The 19,949-nt window shown below is 42.3% G+C and overlaps 1 protein-coding gene across 5 annotated transcripts in view; it reads right to left on the bottom strand.

Annotated features, from left to right (window-relative positions):
• Positions 1-19,949, bottom strand: part of LOC129826563 (serine/threonine-protein phosphatase 2B catalytic subunit gamma isoform-like) — a 46,670-nt gene that overhangs the window by 8,847 nt on the left and 17,874 nt on the right. For 2 of the 5 annotated variants that reach the window (XM_055887443.1, XM_055887445.1), the window contains exons 4-13: positions 16,961-17,072; positions 10,179-10,324; positions 9,875-10,014; positions 7,621-7,698; positions 7,419-7,513; positions 7,075-7,200; positions 6,817-6,894; positions 3,630-3,720; positions 2,939-3,036; positions 665-691 (exon numbers count right to left, since the gene is read on the bottom strand). In XM_055887443.1, coding sequence (XP_055743418.1) covers positions 665-691; positions 2,939-3,036; positions 3,630-3,720; positions 6,817-6,894; positions 7,075-7,200; positions 7,419-7,513; positions 7,621-7,698; positions 9,875-10,014; positions 10,179-10,324; positions 16,961-17,072 — 991 coding nt within the window. The remainder of the gene's footprint in view (positions 1-664; positions 692-2,938; positions 3,037-3,629; positions 3,721-6,816; positions 6,895-7,074; positions 7,201-7,418; positions 7,514-7,620; positions 7,699-9,874; positions 10,015-10,178; positions 10,325-16,960; positions 17,073-19,949) is intronic. The other 3 variants (XM_055887444.1, XM_055887446.1, XM_055887447.1) reach the window with 3 other exon arrangements.

The raw sequence follows: 19,949 nt of genomic DNA, 5'->3' as shown, positions 1-19,949 counted from the left end.
CTCAATCCTATAGAAAATGTGTGGGCAGAACTGAAAAAGTATGTGCGAGCAAGGAGGCCTACAAACCCGACTCAGTTACACCAGCTCTTTCAGGAGGACTGGGCCAAATTCACCCAACTTATTGTGGGAAGCTTGTGGAAGGCTACCTGAAACGTTTGACCCAAGTTAAACAATTTAAAGGCAATGCTGCCAAATACTAATTGAGGGTATGTAAAGTTCTGACCCAATGGGAATGTGGTGAAAGAATTAAAAGATGAAAAATAACTATTATTCTGACATTGCATTCTTAAAATAAAGTGGTGATCCTAACTGACCTAAGACAGGGAATGTTTACTAGGATTAAATGTCAGGAATTGTGAAAAACTGAGTTTAAATGTATTTGGCTAAGACGTATGTAAACTTTCAACTGTACACACACACAGACACACACAGAGTAGTTGCAGGCACTGGTAATGCAAGAGCAGCCATTTTGCAAAGTGAAGAACATCAATCCATGACAAAGCATTTCATGAACCACACACAGTGAACGTACAACAAGAATAACAAAAACATTTCAAAAGTGACACAAAAACAGGAGTGCATAGAACATTTAAGGCATTTGAAAAGGTTAAAAGTTACACAAGGACAAGACACTGAGGGAGGGATCCGGGGACCACTTGCGTACCTTTGGCCTCCGCGGCCTCAGCAGCAGCTATGTCAATGTGAGTAGTGGTGAGAAGGAGAAAAGTGAGTCATCAATGCAGAGACCAAATAACATCAATAACAGAACAGACAGAGCGAACCAACCAGGAAAACAGGTTATACTTCCAGAGCAACAGCACCATTCAAATACACCTCAAACCGTTTTTAGTGTGATGAGAGAGAGTCTGCCTCCCTAATGACAATGTATTATATTAGGATTAGGAGCACCCACAAGGCTCTGGTCAACAGTAGGCCACTATAGGGAACAGTGTCATTTAGGATCTGGTCAACAGTAGGCCACTATAGGGAACAGTATCAGATAGGGAACAGTGTCATTTAGGATCTGGTCAACAGCAGGCCACTATAGGGAACAGTGTCATTTAGGATCTGGTCAACAGCAGGCCACTATAGGGAACAGTGTCATTTAGGATCTGGTCAACAGTAGGCCACTATAGGGAACAGTGTCATTTAGGATCTGGTCAACAGCAGGCCACTATAGGGAACAGTGTCATTTAGGATCTGGTCAACAGCAGGCCACTATAGGGAACAGTGTCATTTAGGATCTGGTCAACAGCAGGCCACTATAGGGAACAGTATGAGTTAGGCTCTGGTCAACAGTAGGCCACTATAGGGAACAGTGTCATTTAGGATCTGGTCAACAGCAGGCCACTATAGGGAACAGTATGAGTTAGGCTCTGGTCAACAGTAGGCCACTATAGGGAACAGTGTCATTTAGGCTCTGGTCAACAGCAGGCCACTATAGGGAACAGTGTCATTTAGGCTCTGGTCAACAGCAGGCCACTATAGGGAACAGTGTCATTTAGGCTCTGGTCAACAGTAGGCCACTATAGGGAACAGTATCAGTTAGGCTCTGGTCCTGAGCAGTGAGCACGCACACACAAGCGTCTTTTATTGGGCTATTCTGGATCTTGTTATGGGAACAACCCAATGACGAAGTCTGCTGGGAGGAGAAGGGAACAGATCTCCTTGCTACATCTCTCTTAATGAAGTGTGTTATGGCTCAGTTCTCAAAGGAACACGTGTGATGACAGATGACAACTGTGGCGAGATGACAGCTTTAATCTTTCTATTCAACTTGTTCTTAATGAGGTGCTCTGTTACTGGTGTCACTCTGAATAACACATGGTGAATCTAGCTCTGAGACCATAACAGAGCGCTGAATACAGTAGCTAAAGTAAGGCATTTCCCCCTTTAGTTTTCAAAGAGCACTGGCACTGCAGTCAAAACGGCTCAGCATTTCCCTAAACGTCACCAGAGCACTGTCAGGTAGCAGTGAAGACAAACAGGGATGTAATGACCCAGGACACACAACCAACCCAGGGTTTTAACTTGGCCAGTCAGCCTAGCCTCCTCGATGTTAAAGCCTTGGTGAGGCTGGAGGGGCGAAAGACACAGGGTGTGTCCCAATTACTAATAGGGGTCCGGTCATAAATAGTGCACTCGATTGTGAATAGGATGGCATTTGGGGCGCAGCCTGAGACAGACAATGGCATTCTGGTAAAGGTCACGTCATGTGGTTTCTATCTGAGTGCTCACAGCTTTGTGGCGACATTCAGTATACCTTCGCCTCGCTTGGGAGACCAGCCCCCAACATGCCCTTCTCTCCTTCCTGCTGACAGGCCTGGTGTGTGTATTTCCCCCGCTGGCTGGGCTGGTTGACCTTTAGATCAGGGCTACGGCCACTTCAGTGACAGGCGGCTCTGAGCCGACCCCCCGGACACCCGCCCACAGTCCCCCCTCTACCCCACGGGGACGGCTGGCTTGATACAGAGCCCCAGACAGACGAAGGTTGTGTCCCAAATCACAACATCTTCCCTTTATAGTGACCAGTGTGGCCCATAGTAGCCCAGTGAGCTAGGGGAGTGAGGGCAGCAATCTAATATGATGTTAATCTAATGTACATTAACAAAAGCCAGGTGTAGGCTTCAGCGACAGTGATGGTTTCCACATCTCCACAGCATCATGAAAAAAGGAAAGCAGAAGAGCCGGGTCTATTATGTTTTTTCCCCAAAGTGAACTTATTTATGTCAAAATGCAAAACATTGAGTGAAGCGTACATCCTTCGGTTTACTGTGGCAAGGCTGTGTCGTTAGTGCAGGTTAAAAACAACATGGCACCCCAGGGCCCTCTGAGGGTAGGGCATGGGGAACGGGTGGAGCTGGGGGTACAAGAGAGAGAGAGGAGGACAGAGACAGCAAGGTGAGGGTAGACAGGGGAGGGTGAAAGGAACACTTACCAGTCTGCAAGGTCTGTTTGCCGCCTGATAACACTCCTAGAGGCAGCGACCCAGTCGGGGTGAGTCCTTTGAGTGTCAGCACACTCTCACTCTCCTCCCTGAAGAGCGAGAGGGAAAGGGGAGAGACACCTTAGATATCTAACAAAGTTTTCAATAACTACATATGTTAAAACACTCCTCTGTAGCATCCAATGACATCCCTGTATATGGGCCACTAATGGTCCTACATACAGAAACAGTAATAGACCTCCATATAGAACATGTGTGAATTCTAGGATCTCTGTGCTGATCTGCATCTCCCTTTCCCCATTGCATTTGTGTGGCAGGCTAATGTCATTACACAGCCTCACCACGGTGCTGTGTCGTGACTCACTATTGCCTGCTCATTAAACCTCTGAGAAGCTGCACTGTGTTTTCAAACATTACTTCATTATGCACTTAACTGACTTCAGTCATGTCATGAATTACACTCAAGTCTAAACTAAAAATAGACTTCAGTTTACTCCCAACCTCAAGGTCTTGAGACTTTGGGTGCGTCTGAAATGGCAACCTATTCCCTAAAGTGTACTACTTATAGCCAAAGCCCTAGGGCCCTGGTCAAAACTAGTGCACTATACAGGGAAGAGGGTGCAATTTGGGACACAATATATGCTGTCTGGTGTGATTCTGAGAGAGAGAGAGAACTTCTCACCTGAGAACAGAGAAGACTCTGGCCATCTTCCCAATGGCTCGGATCTTATTCCGGATCACCTCTTTGCGTACCGCTGGGATTCCACCGTCTTCTCATAAAATATAAGAAAAAAAAAATCCTAAGCTGGAGATAGGAGATTTCATATTGCATTGTAATGGTTTCTACCATTTGACATACGCCGAGTCTACAAAACAACACATTAGTCCATGCAAATTAAGGGAGCCAAAGGAAGAAGCAGAGTGGAGAGGACAAAAAGGGGAGGGGAGAGAAGTAGAGCTCTGTCAGATCTCTAGCGAGTCCTGAGATCTCCGAGCTGAACTCCACGCATGAGAGACTGTTTCTGACTGAGCTATGATGACGTGCTTCTACATCTGCATTGCTTGCTGTTTTAGGCTGGGTTTCTGTATAGCACTGACATTGACTGAAGTAAAAAGGGCTTTATGAATACATTTGATTGATAAAACCAGCTACCAGCTTTACTTAGCACTCCAGCGATAACGTGGTGTGTGTGTGTGTGTGTGTGTGTGTGTGCCTCTGTCATAGAGTTGGCGTTGAAGTGCCTCTTTAAAAACAGAAGGGCAGCTTTGCTTTTAATTGTATGATAGGTCTGATCACCGACAACGACGAGACAGCCTATAGGGAGGAGGTCAGAGACCTGGCCGTGTAGTGCCAGGACAACAACAACAACAACAACAACCTCTCCCTCAACGTGATCAAGATAAAGGAGACGATTGTGGACGACAGTAATAAGAGGACCAAGCACGCTCCCATTCTCATCGAAGGGGATGCAGTGGAGCAGGTTGAGAACTTCAAGTTCCTTGGTGTTCACATCACCAACATGGTACCAAGCACACCAAAAGTCATGAAGAGGGCATGACAAAACCTATTCCCCTTCAGGAGACTGAAGAGATTTGGCATGGGTCCTCAGATCCTCAAAAAGGTACTACAGCTGCACCAGAGGACATCCTGACTGGTTGCATCACTGCCTGGTATGGCAACTGCTCAGACTCGAACTGCAAGGCACTACAGAGGGTAGGGGCCAAGCTTCCTGCCATCCAGGACCTCCGTACCAGATGGTGTCAGAGGAAGGTCCTAAATTGAAAAAGACTCCAGCCACCCTAGTCAGACTGGTACAGCTTGCCGTTCGGTAGCAGAGAGAACAGAGTGCCAAGTCTAGGTCCAAGAGGCTTCTAAACAGCTTCTACCCCCAAGCCATAGGACTCCTGAACACCAAATCAAATGGCTACACAAACTATTTGCATTGCCTGCCCCCCTCCCCCCTCCCCCTTTACACCACTGCTACTCTCTGTTGTGATCATCTATGCATAGTTACTTTAATAACGCTACCTACAGCTGAAGTCAGAAGTTTACATACACCTTAGCCAAATACATTAAATTCAGTTTCACAACTCCTGTCATTTAAACCTAATAAAAATTCCGTCTCGGTCAGTTAGAATCACCACCTTATTTTAAGAATGTGAAATGTCAGAATAATAGTAGAGAGAATGATTTAGTTCAGCTTTTATTTCTTTCATCACATTCCCAGTGGGTAGGAAGTTTACATACACTCAATAAGTATTTGGTAGCATTGCCTTTAAATTGTTTAACTTGGGTCAAACGTTTCAGGCAGCCTTCCACAAGCTTCCCACAATGAGTTGGGTGAATTATGGCCCATTTCTCCTGACAGAGCTGGTATAACTGAGTCAGGTTTGTAGGCCTCCTTGCTCACACATGCTTTTTCAGTTCTGCCCACACATTTTCTATAGGATTGAGGTCAAGGCTTTGTGATGGCCACTCTAATACCATGACCTTGTTGTCCTTATGCCATTTTGCCACAACTTTGGAAGTATTCTTGGGGTCATTGTCCATTTGCGACCAAGCTTTAACTTCCTGACTGATATCTTGAGATGTTGCTTCAATATATCCACATAATTTTCCATCCTTATGATGCAATCTATTTTGTGAAGTGCACCAGTCCCTCCTGCAGCAAAGCACCCCCACAACATGATGCTGCCACCCTCGTGCTTCACGGTTGGGATGGTGTTCTTCGGCTTGCAAGCCTCCCCCTTTTTCCTCCAAACATAAAGATGATCATTACGGCCAAACAGTTCTATTTTTGTTTCATCAGACCAGAGGACATTTCTCCAAAAAGTACAATCTTTGTCCCCATGTGCAGTTGCAAACCGTAGTCTGGCTTTTCTATGGCGGTTTTGGAGCAGTGGCTTCTTCCTTGCTGAGCGGCTTTTCAGGTTATGTCAATATAGAACTCGTTTTACTGTGGATATAGATACTTTTGTACCCATTTCCTCCAGCATCTTCACAGGGTCCTTTGCTGTTGTTCTGGGATTGATTTGCACTCTTCGCACCAAAGTACGTATATCTCTAGGAGACAGAACGCGTCTCCTTCCTGAGCGGTATGACGGCTGCGTGGTCCCATGGTGTTTATACTTGCGTACTATTGTTTGTACAGATAAACGTGGTACCTTCAGGCATTTGGCAATTGCTCCCAAGGATGAATCAGACTTGTGGAGGTCTACAATTATTTTTCTGAGGTCTTGGCTGATTTCTTTTGATTTTCCCATGATGTCAAGCAAAGAGGCACTGAGGTTGAAGGTATGCCTTGAAATACATCTACAGGTACACCTCCAAATGACTCAAATTATGTCAATTAACATATCAGAAGCTTCTAAAGCCGTGACAATTTTCTGGAATTTCCCAAGCTGTTTAAAGGCACAGTGAACTTAGTGCATGTAAACTTCTGACCCACTGGAATTGTCCTAACCGACTTGCCAAAACTATAGGTTGTTAACAAGAAATTTGTGGAGTGGTTGAAAAACGAGTTTATGACTCCCACCTAAGTGTATGTAAACTTCTGACTTCAACTGTACATATTACCTCAACTAACCGGTGCCCCCACACATTGTACCGGTACCCCCCTGTATATCTGTATTTAGTCTCGCTATTGTTATTTTACTGCTGCTCCTTAATTACTTGTTACTTTTATTTCTTATTCTTATCTATTTTTTTTTAAAACTGCATTGTTGGTTCGGGGCTCTTAAGTAAGCATTTCACTCTAAGGTCTACACCTGTTGTATTCAGCACATGTGACTAATAAAATGTGATATCCAATGTGTGCGTTTTGCAACCTGGGGACCAGCGAGGGTGAAATCCTGGCTGTGCCTCTTACCTTCACACAGGTCGTCTCCTTCCGACATGAGTTCATCATCAGAGCAGATGTTCAGCACGTTCACCAGCATCTCTGTCACTGTTGGGAGGGTTGAGACGGCAGCACCACAGCTCAGGTTAGCACCACCACCAAAACACTCTTTGCTGCATCTTTTTGGGTGCAGACCTATTACACTAGAATGTGCCAATGCTCCTTTCTGGCATTCTACTCCGCATTCTTAACTCTGAAACACAGTTTGGACGGGGACCACATGCATACCTTTCTCTCCAACAAAGGGCAGAGACCACGTGAAGACGTCCATAAAGTTGGGCAGCCAGTAGGGGTGGGGGGAGCAGTTGAACTGCCGAATGTTCATCACATTGTTCTCATACTTTAATACAGCAGCTGGAAGTCGGAGCAAGAACAAAATAATGATACACTTAGCCATTCTGATATACAGAAAATGTAGCACTGGCAAAAGTAGCACTTGTAACACATTGGCAAATTGTCATATTTTGGAGACAGAAGAGGGAAATGCCAATCCCAGCTAGTAAACATAACAGCCATATAAAGACTATGCATAAAACACCCACACACTGTCTTGATATAAGGAGTACACAAACCTTTGTTGTTGTACACATCTAGGTAATTTGGTGCTGAGAAGATTGTAATTAATGAAGGAAAGCCTGTAGTCTGACTTTTTCTGTACATCCGATACCTGGGATGAGACAATTATTTTAGTTTGACAGCACAATAGTGAAGAGAGACAAAAATAAATATTGCTATTTTTGGTAACGTTAAGTGATCAAAAACAGTGAAACTTACCCTGCATCCTGTGCTTCGTGTGCTCTTATTACCGACAACAAGTTATTATTTATCAAAAAGTCACATACAGCCGGGTAACTGCAAGGCAAGACAGAGAGAAAAAAAAACTATTAGAACAGTGAGTGGAATTAAATCTGGACCTCACAGAGTCAGTCTGACAACGTGACAGATTCTTTGAGTAAAACCATTCGAAGCATTCTCTAGCAGTTCTTTACTTTTGGAAATAGATTTTGTGTATTGAAGGTAGGCAGGGTTTGGGAGGTAGGCAGGCCTGGGAGGTAGGCAGGGTTTAATTAACTAGTGAGGCCAAAGTAGAGCAGAGGCAAGGCAGTGGTATTTATGAGCTCTGATAGCTGATCCAAATGCAGTCAAGAGAACAGGAGTTCACAGCTACGGCCAGCAAGGAGACTTGGTGTGAGTCTTAAATGGCACCCTATTCCTTATATAGTGCACTACTTTTGACCAGGGCCCTATAGGGAATAGGGTGCCATTAGAGACAGATCTCAATGTGGCTGCTGGACTGGCTTTTACACACAATATATTATTGTGGGGTATGCATGGTGTCCGAGCTGTGTGCTAGTAGTTTAAACAGACAGCTCAGTACATTCAGTTGGTCAACATTTCTTACAAAAACAAGTAGCGATGAAGTCAATCTCCTCCACTTTGAGTCATGAGAGATTGACATGCATATTATTCATGTTAGCTCTCTGTGAACATTTAAGGGTCAGCAGTGCTGCCCTGTTCTGAGCCAATTGTAATTTTCAGAAGTCCCTCTTTGTGGCACCTGACCACAACTGAACAGTAGTCCAGGTGCGACAAAACTAGGGCCTGTAGGACCTGCCTTGTTGATAGTGTTGTTAAAAAGTCAGAGCAGCGCTTTATTATGGATAGACTTCTCCCCATCTTAGCTACTGTTGTATTATCATGTTTTTGACCATGACAGTTTACAATCCAGGGTTACTCCAAGCAGTTTAGGTCACCTCAACCTGCTCAATTTCCACATTATTTAATATAACATTTTGTTGAGGTTTAGGGATTAGTGAATGATTTGTCCAAAATACAATGCTTAGTTTTTTTTGGTTATATTTAGGACTAACTTATTCCTTGCCACCCATTCTGAAAATAATTGCAGCTCTTTGTTAGGTGTTGCAGTGATTTCGCTCGCTGTAGTAGCTGATGTGTATAGTGTTGAGGCCTCCGCATACAGACAACACTGGCTTTACTCAAGCATGTCATTAATAAAGATTGAAAAAAGTAAGGGGCCTAGACAGCTGCCCTGGGGAATTCCTGATTCTACCTGGATTATGCTTGAGAGGCATCCATTAAAGAACACCCTCTGTGTTCTGTTAGACAGGTAACTCTTTATCCACAATATAGCAGGGGGTGTAAAGCCATAACACATATGCATTTACAGAAGGAGATTATGATCGATAATGTCAAAAGCCATACTGAAGTCAGGCAAAACAGCTCCCACAATATATTTATCAATTTCTGACAGCTAATCAGTCATTTGTGTAAGTTGTTGAATGTCCTTTCCTATAAGCATGCTGAAAGTCTGAATTATTTTTACAATAAAATAGCATTGTATCTGGTCAAATCATTTTTTCCTAAAGTTTACTAAGGGTTGATAACAGGCTGATTGGTCGGCTATTCGAACCAGTAAAGGGGGCTTTACTATTCTTGGGTAGTATAATTACTTTTGCTTCCCTCCAGGCCTAAGGGAACACTTTTTAGTAGGCTTAAATTGAAGATATGGCAAATAGGAGTGGCAATATTGTCCGCTATTATCCTCAGTAATTTTTAATCTGTTGTCAGACGTCGGTGGGTTGTCATTGTTGATAGACAATTCTCACCTCTTCCACATTTTACAGAATTAAAAAATATATATATATTTTTAAATTAAACCTTTATTTAACTAGGCAAGTCAGTTAAGAACAAATTCTTATTTACAATGACAGCCTACACGGGCCAAACCCAGACGACACTGGGCCAATTGTGCACCGCCCTATGGGACTCCCAATCATGGCCGGTTGTGATACAGCCTGGAATTTAACCATTTCAAATCAGTTATACTTGGATGTGTAGTGTCAGCATTTGTTGTATCATGTAGACCTATCCCTGGATACTCAGAGGATATGGAAACTATTCAAGTGGCAAACAGTATTATTTGATTTCATTGGCCAGTATTATTGAATATAATATTTATTTTATCCATCTGAAACTGGACACATATTGTGCTCTACTAGTACCGTACCTGAAAAAGTAAGAGCAGCCTCGCACTGAGTTGTGGTTGAAGTGTTCTGCTGTCTTTTCACTGCCGTAGTCCTCTCCTGGGTCAGCCCAGATCAGGTCACACATAGGGCCGAAAGCTGGAGGCTCCTTAAACCTGTCTAACTGTGGAGCGCGTGCGCGCGCACACACACACACACACACAGCACCGTGAGTCACAGAAAGTTGATCGATCACAGAATAAAATCAACCAAATGTATCCACACTTGGTTTTGTAGTCAAACGTGGACTCAAACACCACTTTCTCATCAGGTGTCATGTGAACTTACTTTCCTAATGTCGTCTAGGCAGTTGATTTCTGGGGAGAGCCCGCCGTGTACACACAGGAACTGTTGGTTGAGAAGAGCAGCTAGGGGCAGGCAGTCAAAGGCCTCCATGCAGGCATCATACACGCGCTCAGAGTACTTAATCTTACCTAAATATGGAACAGGTGAGACAACTTCACAATTGCTTTCAGAGAGAAACTACTAGCGCTAGTTAAACACTTGATAAGACAGTACCACATTCAATTGTCACTGAGGTCAAACTAACCGTGTTTACATGCCAAAATAACTTAGTAGGAAGTAGAATCAATTAGCTACAGCCTAGTATTTCAGAGGGTTTCATTGTTTTGTTTGTCAGCCTTTAGTAGCAACAGCATACATGTAGTGGGGGCACATACTTCACACTGGCCATTTGGGACTAGTAACCTACATATGTTCAACCACTATCTTAACAGTTACTGGCTACACCCCAGCGGATGTTGTGTCTTCCTGGATAATTGCTTAAGCTTCTTTACTTCAGATGCTGGTGAACTTTCATCAGTGTAACTTGTCTTGCACAACACTTACCACAGGTCAGATTAACTGACTGACTGTTGAGGAAGTGAAGTCCATATAAGGCGAGAGAACGGCAGTGTTTCTTATTAGGCCAGTAAATTAGGAGCAGTTAGTTCGGCCTAACAACAAACGTCCCTTCCTCTCTCATTAACTAGTCCAAAAAATACCCTATATGAAAATGCTTAGTACTGGACAGGGGCCACTATCATTGAGAGTCCAAGGAAAGCAAGATAATCAGTGAGTACCATGATTGAGAGAGAGAAGCATTCAAACTATTCTAAAGTAGCGAAGGGAGAGAGAACCACACCGCACTCCATTTGACCATCAGTGTTTGAAATCAGTTTATATGGAACTCATGTTTCCTGACATGGTTAAAATGTTCAGAGACCTGTACAGGCGCACATAAGGGAATTCATCAGTCTTGCACTAGCCTTACACTAACCCAAAGGCTGAATGACAAACCAGAACAAGTCTTTGAAATACTAAGGCCTTTGGCTATAGCCCATCTAATTGAATCTACTGTTAAAGATTTTGGCGATCAAGTGAAAGCCATTCATCTGCCCAAGCAGGGCTGGGCGAAATATTGAATTAATTAGAACGTATGTTTTTGTGCGATATTTCAAAACGCCTATCGCAAGAATCGAGGTTTGTTATTTTTATGAGCGTTTGTCCGCTTGTTCTCATGTTGTATTTTTGGTCTCGTCTCCTTCGCTCTTCTGAGAGTCTTCTCATTTACACCAGAGTTTTGTATAGAATGACAAGATGCAAGTCTCAGTTTTAGCAAGAGTGAAACCTCTCGCTTCGCCACTTACTCTACAGTTTACACACACATCAAGAGCCCCCTTCCCCTGCCTCTCACAGCAACAAAGTTGAGAGGTTCCATCTTCCTCTTTGACAAGCGGTTTCAACTTGCTATTTGCATCTGAGGTTTGGTCCAACAGAGTTGGTCATATGGACACCAAAACACATTGAGACATTATTTTACTGTAAGAGAGATATTAAAAAAGGCTATCGTTAGAAAAGTTGTCTCAACTACTCAAATTGTGCGTAGAGCAGACACTACTAAAACAAGAGTATCAATGCATATTGACTCTGGAAAATTAATGCTCAGTTTGTCGTGTGCGCTACTGGGGTACCACGTCCCGCTAGCAGCATTTTAGGCAAAGACTGTCATGCTACCTGTCTAGTTTGTGTTTTATAAATGTGCAATAAGCATAAAACAATTATATAAGGAATTAGCGACTTGTTCATTCTGAGAAATAAGTTAAGCCACTTGATTTCAACATCTGAACAAAGTGGACAGTCTAACATGCTTTTCAACAAGTTGGAGACAGAAGGGTGTGTTTGTAACAGTTCAACCTTGTTAGCTAGCAAATAGATCCAAGTTGGCTACACTTGAAATACAAAGATTAGCTGGCTAATCACTAGCACATGGGCTTGCGAGATTGTTGATGAGGCCTGAGTTCATTTTCTACAGCCTAATTCATGCTTCAAGAAGTGAGTCATTATTAGTGAATGTGCATTATCCATGGTTCTACTTAAATTTGCATTTTTCACAGAGATACGTGAAAGCTAGATGAGTGATTGCAGAAAAAAAAAAAAACAGGTTCAACTACTTTGATAAAATTTAATTATTAGTGGGTCGTATGGTTGTGGAAGACTTATTTAGCCTAGGTAAAACTTCAAGCCCTGAATGAACTTTATGATTGCTGACTGTTTGAAATGCAGTGTAATTGACCTTTAAAAATTGTACAACACTTAAATTGTGAAAATCGGCCATAAGTTTGAAAAAAAATCTAGATATAATTTTCAGGCCACATTGCCTAGCTCTATGCCGAAGGATCCCATAGCTAAACTGTTGTCAGTCACATCAGCTTCTGGCTGACTTCCAGAGAGGAGAGCTAATAACCAACTGGTCAAAAACTGGTTGACGCAACGTTGCTTCAATGTAATTTGTCCACGTATTGTGACATGGAATCTACATCGAAAAAAATATTACATTTGAAAAAAGTCAAAACTTGTTGAAATTTCAACCACAAGATTATATCATGGTAACCAAATTTCAACGTTGACATACATTGTATAAAATGTTGAATTTGTACCTTTAAAAACAAGATCTTCAACGTTATATCTCCAATCAGAAAAAAAAGAACTATTGGATGGGTAGCACCTCCTACTGGAGAATTGATCTATCTATAGCTACCCTTTGGTCTACCATCCAGGGTTTTAACCAAGCCCTGCTTAGCTATAGTATTTGTCTATTACCAACTATTACCAATGTGCTATCGTGAGAATGAGAATGTTGAGAGATCACCACTTAAAAACCAAAATAGATTCATGGTTGCTACCAATGTCATTCCAATGGGTAAGTTTAACAGAGCAAATTAAAAACGTGACCATAATTTTCACTCACATAGCATAAATGATCATATTTAGGACTATATAGCATTTGCAAAGTCATCAACAGCCATTATTTAAATTAACTCAGAATTCAACTAAAAATAGACAATACAATAGGACTTGGGTATTACGCACTGGATGATTTAAAATGTAATGATATTGAATTATGTTTGGTTGTCAACCAAATAAAAACATTTGAAGGAGATGCATCTTCTGCTTGGATAGTTCCATCTGTGCCACTGACTTAAGTCTGGCTTAAATTTCAGTTGGTCTATAAATGAATAATGGATGTGTTGGAGTCACATCTCCATCTCAACCAAAAATCGATGTTCAATAATAGGACTAAATCATATTACATGTTTTATTTAAAGTGCATTTAAAGTATGATTTAGTCCTATTTTTTATTTAGATTTTTGGTTAAGAGGAATCCAACATATCAATTGTTAATTTGTAGACAAACTTTAATTAAAGCCAGACTAAGTCAGCGGCACAGACGGAACTATTCAAGTAGAAGATAAATCTCCTTCAAAATGCTGATATTTGGTTGTGTTTAGGCATGGGTGGCTCTCACACACACACACACACACACACACTCAAGGGTTTTTCTTTATTTTTTTACATTGTAGAATAATAGTGAAGATATCAAAACTACGAAATAACACATGGAATCATTTAGTAACCAAAAAAAGTGGTAAATCAAAATATATTTTACATTTGAGATTCTTCAAAGTATCCACCCTTTGCCTTGATGACAGCTTTGCACACTAGGCACTCTCTCAACCAGCTTCATGAGGTAGTCACCTGGAATACATTTCAATTAACAGGTGTGCTTTGTTAAGTTCATTTGTGGTATTTAATTCCTTCTTAATGCGTTTGAGCCAATCAATTGTGTTGTGACAAGGTAAGGGTGGTATACAGAAGTTAGCCCTATTTGGTAAAAGACCAAGTCCATATTATGGCAAGACCAGCTCAAATAAGCAAAGAGAAACGACAGTCCATCATTACTTTAAGACATGAAGGTCAGTCAATACGGAAAATGTCAAGAACTTGAACGTTTTTTCAAATGCAGTCACAAAAACCATCAAGCTCTATGATGAAACTCGCTCTCATGAGGACTGCCACAGGAAAGGAAGATCTAGAGTTACCTCTGCTGCAGAGGATAGGTTCATTAAAGTTGATAGCCTCAGAAATTGCAGCCCAAATAAATGCTTCAGAGTTCAAGTAACAGACATCTCAACATAAACTGTTCAGAAGAGACTGCGTGAATCAGGCCTTCATGGTCAAATTGCTGCAAAGAAACCACTAAAGGACACCAATAAGAAGAGACTTGCTTGGGGCAAGAAACACAGCAATGGTCATTAGACCAGTGGAAATTTGTCCTTTGGTCTGGAGTCCAAATGGGAGATTTTTGGTTCCAATCGCCGTGTCTTTGTGAGATGCAGAGTAGGTGAACGGATGATCTCTGTAAGTGTAGTTCCCACCGTGAAGCATGGAGGATGTGGTGTGATGGTGCTTTTCTGGTGACACTGTCTGTGATTTATTTAGAATTCAAGGCACACTTAACCAGCATCTGGTTTGAGCTTAATGGGACTATAATTTATTTTTCAACAGGACCTCCAGGCTGTGTAAGGGCTATTTGACCAAGGAAGAGAGTGATGGAGTGCTGCATCAGATGACCTGGCCTCCACAATCACCCAACCTCAACCCAATTGAGATGGTTTGGGATGAGTTGGACCGCAGAGTGAAGGAAAAGCAACCAAAAAGTGCTCAGCATATGTGGGAACTCCTTCAATATTGGAAAAGCATTCCAGGTGAAGCTGGTTAAGAGCCTGCCAAGCATGTGCAAAGCTGTCATCAAGGCAAAGGGTGGCTATTTGAAGAATCTGAAATATTAAAAACATTTTGATTTGTTTAACACTTTTTTGGTGTGTTATGATTCCATGTGTGTTATTTCATACTTTTGATATCTTCACTATTATTCTACTACGTAGAAAATAGTAAAAATAAAGAAAAACCCTTGAATGAGTAGATGTGTCCAAATGTTTTACTGGTACTCTTTCTTTATGAGTTGGATTGCTGTTCTTTGCATATACATTATCTTCGTGTGCGCTTGTTTAACATATTTAGCCAGCAGCCTCCATGGAAATTCGCTAATTTTGTTAGCATTCTGGTAATAGACACCAAATGGGCTTTTATTGCTTTTCTTGGTGCCACCTTCTGTAATAAACTAGTAATACCGTAAATCCAACGTGAGAAGGACGGTATGACGATATGAAAATCTGGATACAGCCCAACCCTAGTTGCATTGATAACCAAACAATTCAATATCATTTTTGAAGTACAATAAATTGCCTATTAAGTACACTTGCACCATGTACTTTTAATGTAATGTTAACTGCAAACAAGGTAATTTGGTTCTGCTATTCGATGAATCACAGTGATAACATTAATCTGTTGTATAAATAAACAAAATATCTCAAATTGTATTCTAATTTCCTGTGCTTTTAAATAGTTGAAAGTGCAATGGTATACACATAGGGGTGACAACTAAACCAAAAATCAGACATTGAAATTTGGTTGTGCTTTTAGATGGTTGCAACAAAAAAAATTGATAACACATCGGAAATTCAACACACTTTTGGCTGTCTTTTTGAGTGTGTGAACATAGGTTCTCTCATTGATCAACTTCAACCAAATATTACCCACGTTGAAATGATGTGGTGTGCCCAGTGTGATGGTCCAGGGTGGATCAGTGTTGCCGTAGCAACCAGACCAGGCTTCAGAAACAAAAACACTGGGACTGAGTTTGGGAAACCCTGCCCTATTCCACTATAGGTAATATGATGCAATTTGGGACGCACACTGGCTTAGACCGGTCACCCATCGCTTCTCAAAATGCCTGAGAAACATACAGGTACACACTCACGTGGCATTCCAGGTCATCTTTTTCAGAGGATAAGATCTCACAACACCTGGAGAAATGTTTTAACGACCCAGGAACCATATTACTAGACATTTTCAGACCACTTGTTTTACTTTCATCCTGAAGAGAAGGGCAACACGGATCAGTCATGCAAACTGCCTCCGCCTGCCTGGCGCTGCTCAACTAGTTTAAATGCATGCTTATGAGTGCTTCATTATAAACAAATTAGACAAGCATCTTTCTTTCCAATGGGTGTTTGCCAATTAAATGCTATTTTTCAATGTTGTGGCTGTCTTTCCTGTCCTGTTTGCCAAAGTGGGGTTTGTTTCTTTGCCGATATTTGCATACTATTGCCTCACACCTGTGCTGCCACTTGAATGCAACGTCACCCACACACACCTACCTACCTACCTACCTACCTACCTACCTACCTACCTACCTACCTACCTCCTCTATAAACACATTGTGGGTGTGTCAGCTCTGTGTTTAACTGTCTGAATAAGAACATGGCTGGCTGCTCTTCATGCCTCTGTAGCTCACTTTCTGTCTGTACCTTGAATAGGAGAAATGTTCTCTATGCATGGATAAAGACATCTGAATGATGAGACGTTACATCTGGTGACTGACTGACAGGCTTCCTGATCCTGGTGTCTGTCTATCACTGAACGGATGCCAAGCTCATCAGCCACAAATACAACTGCACTAAGAGCAGCAATAGGCATCAAAGCTAGGGGGAAGAAGGTCCACTTTAAGCATGTACTTTAGGCTCCATCTGTTTGCAGAGCAGAGCCAGGTCTGCTACTCTAGGTTGGATAGGTCCTTTGATCCCTAAGTAGTACCCTACAGTGTTGCATCACATTAGGCTTGTCCTCATTGGTGTGACCTGCCATGCTGCAGTGACAGTACTTACATTCCTGTTTGAAGGTGAAGTACTCTGTGAGGTGCCGGCACTCGTGGTTCCCTCGCAGGAGGAAGAGTGTGGTCGGGTGATTGATCTTGAGTGACCAGAGGTACAGCACACACTGCAGAGGGAAGGAAGGAAAGACAGCGAGAGAGAGGGACAAGGCATGTAATTCAATAACACAAAGCCCGCATAGATCCTGAATGCCCTAAATTAATTACAAATCACTATACAGTAGGGTTGGGTGGTATCCATGCAGTCATACCATTTCTGTACCATACCGGGGGTATACGGTATTACCAAACGGGCCGCTATTTCTTTGAAGCACAAAACAATTTAGGCAACAGGGATCTTGATCCAGGAGGGGATTGAATGTCTCTGATGTAACCAAGAAGTTAGCAAACCAAATACATAGCTGGAGCCCTGAGCTAGATATCATTTATTTGACACATCTTAAATTTCTATATAGCTATAATTAACTTAACACAGCCCCCATAGCAATGTTATTGAGTTTAGTGGATAAATCATATGGTTAAAGAGAAAATAGCCTTACTGAAAAAAGCATTAATAAACAATGGCATTATTTTTTATTAACTCTGCAACGCTTCCAACTTTGGACTTTTTTCACAACTGCCACCAGTTTGACACCAAAACAATTACAAGACATATTGACATAGCTAGTAAAATACACAAGTGCGTAAGGGGTCGCGTTACACTTCAGAAATCTACATTTTTAAAAAGCAGACCTCACCTGCGTTTTACATTGAAAATCAAGTGTTTACTTGCTTCAATAGTGATCAGGGGCGTGCAACTATAGTTTTCCTTCACAGAAAATACATTAGTGCAACATATATGGCTGAAAATCTATTCATTTTCATCAGATGACAACAGAAGTGGAATGCTATTGGGCTGGCAGCTACACAAGTAAATGAGCTACAATGAAAAAGCAAGGTATTTTTTTTTGTAAAAATGATATTTCTAAAGTTGATCAAAGAAAGAATGTAGCCAGCTACATTTCAAACAGTTACACATGTAATGGAAGCTCAAAATGAGTGATACCGAACAGAAATTACAATAAAGAGCCTTTTAGATCCGCATTTCCAAAACGCAGCAAGATATTTCTTATGGGTTCTTTTTTTTCCTGTGTGAAAAACACAGAATTCTGCATTAACGCAACCCCTGGTGTAAAATATAAAGGGTATTTCATGTTGAAACACTCCTATTAAACACCAATGATATTCACTAAGTTGATGGGTTATATTCAGAATAATGTTTTACAGCTTTTATTATATTGTAAAATCTTGTTTTATATATTTAACATGTGATAAGGCCACACAAAGGGCCAGAGATAGACACCTGTGATAATCCGAAGTACCCCAAAAGGCCACTAGATGGCATTTGATGAATTCCATAAATTCCTTGAAAGTTACCAAACTCTGGTAGTTTACTGGTAAACCTTGAAAGTAACTTCCCTTTGAAGCCCTAGTGAAAACATATGATCCAGCCAAATAAGATGCAGCCAAAGCCACCTCTTCAACTAACCAGATGGCCTGTGTCTACAGTACACAGAGAAGAAAAAAAACAGCGCATTGAAACTGACCTCTTCCGAAAAGCAACAATAGACCATTTTTTCTCTCCCCATTTAGGCCACTCATTGGGGGAGAAACACCGCCCTCCAGATTCAATCAAAATTAATTTATCCCCAGACACTCTTTGATGCTGGACCCAAATAGAGTCTAGTACGCATTTAATGTGCAACGACAATATGAAAAGCTGGCAGCATTTACAATCCAAATGAGACTGCTTCCCCTTCCACCCCCAGACAGACAGACAAGGTAGCAGCACTCAGTCTCCACTTGGCTTGCACTTTCAGTCTCTCTCTCAGCCCCCAGTCCTCCTCTTCAGAATAAACATACAGCCAGGAACACAACCAGAGCCCTACATTAAGTCCTGAGAACAGGGTGCCGAGGTAACCAAGGCCAGCAGGTGTGCATTCATGATACACCAATAACAAACAATGGAAGCGAGAGGTGTGGGGAGGGAGCATTACGCTACCCTTGAATCCTAATTTCTAGGACGGACAAAGTGTTACAGAGCTGAGATGGTAACCTGAGTGTCAGTCTTTGTGCCATCATGCCAAACATGGCTTGACAATGAAAGCAAAGAGTTGGCAAGAGCACAAACCAATCTGGGACCAGGCTAGGGGACTGGCTGACCATGGGGAGATGTTCAGGCCAGGGAGGGAGCCAGGGTGAAGAGGGGGGCAGTAGTCGGTGAAAGGACCTCTAGTGTGAGTGAGGGGGTGGATGGTGGAGGCTGAAGGGACCAGGCGTTTAAATGAGGACAGCGCTCCTCCTGTGTTCTCACTCTCCTGCTCCCTCTTTCAGCCAGACTGTCTGTTGGAGCCTTGAGCTGAGCGGGGGAGGCAGACAAAGGCAGCAGAACAGCACATTGTGTGTCAGACATGAGTGGCTGCTACCTCCCTCGCCTCAACAGTCGACACACACTTCACCTCAGCTAGACGTGTGCTGCCTGGGGGGAGGGGAGGTCCATAGGTGAGAGCACTTTCCTGTATCAAAGAGGAAGAAAGGAGACCTAGAGGCAAAGAATAAAATGGATTGCTCACACGCTCAATTTAGACCCCCGAGCAAATCGCCAGCCTGAAATGGTAATGCTACCTACTTTCTGTGAGAGGATAAAGTCAATCTTTCCGTTACCAAGGTAACTCCATTGAGATCCCCTTTCCTTGTATAGCCTATCCTCCTTTATGTGTGATTCCAGAGTGGCTCTGTGTGCTTGGCCATCATAAGGAACTGGAATACACAGGTTTCTGAGCCCAGCTCTGTTGAATCAAATCAATCTAGGTGTACAGAGGAGGCATTGGCTGGGGGGTGTGGGGGATAGGGTCTAAGTGCATGGCAGCTTCCATTCAGAGTTCCATTGGGAGGATTATACTGAGGTGGATGGAGATGAATTCAGTGGGGTAGATAGATCTCAC

The sequence above is a fragment of the Salvelinus fontinalis genome, chromosome 28 (genome assembly GCF_029448725.1).
Source record: "Salvelinus fontinalis isolate EN_2023a chromosome 28, ASM2944872v1, whole genome shotgun sequence".
Classification (NCBI taxonomy): Eukaryota; Metazoa; Chordata; class Actinopteri; order Salmoniformes; family Salmonidae; genus Salvelinus; species Salvelinus fontinalis.
This window is presented reverse-complemented; position numbering and strand designations above follow the sequence as displayed.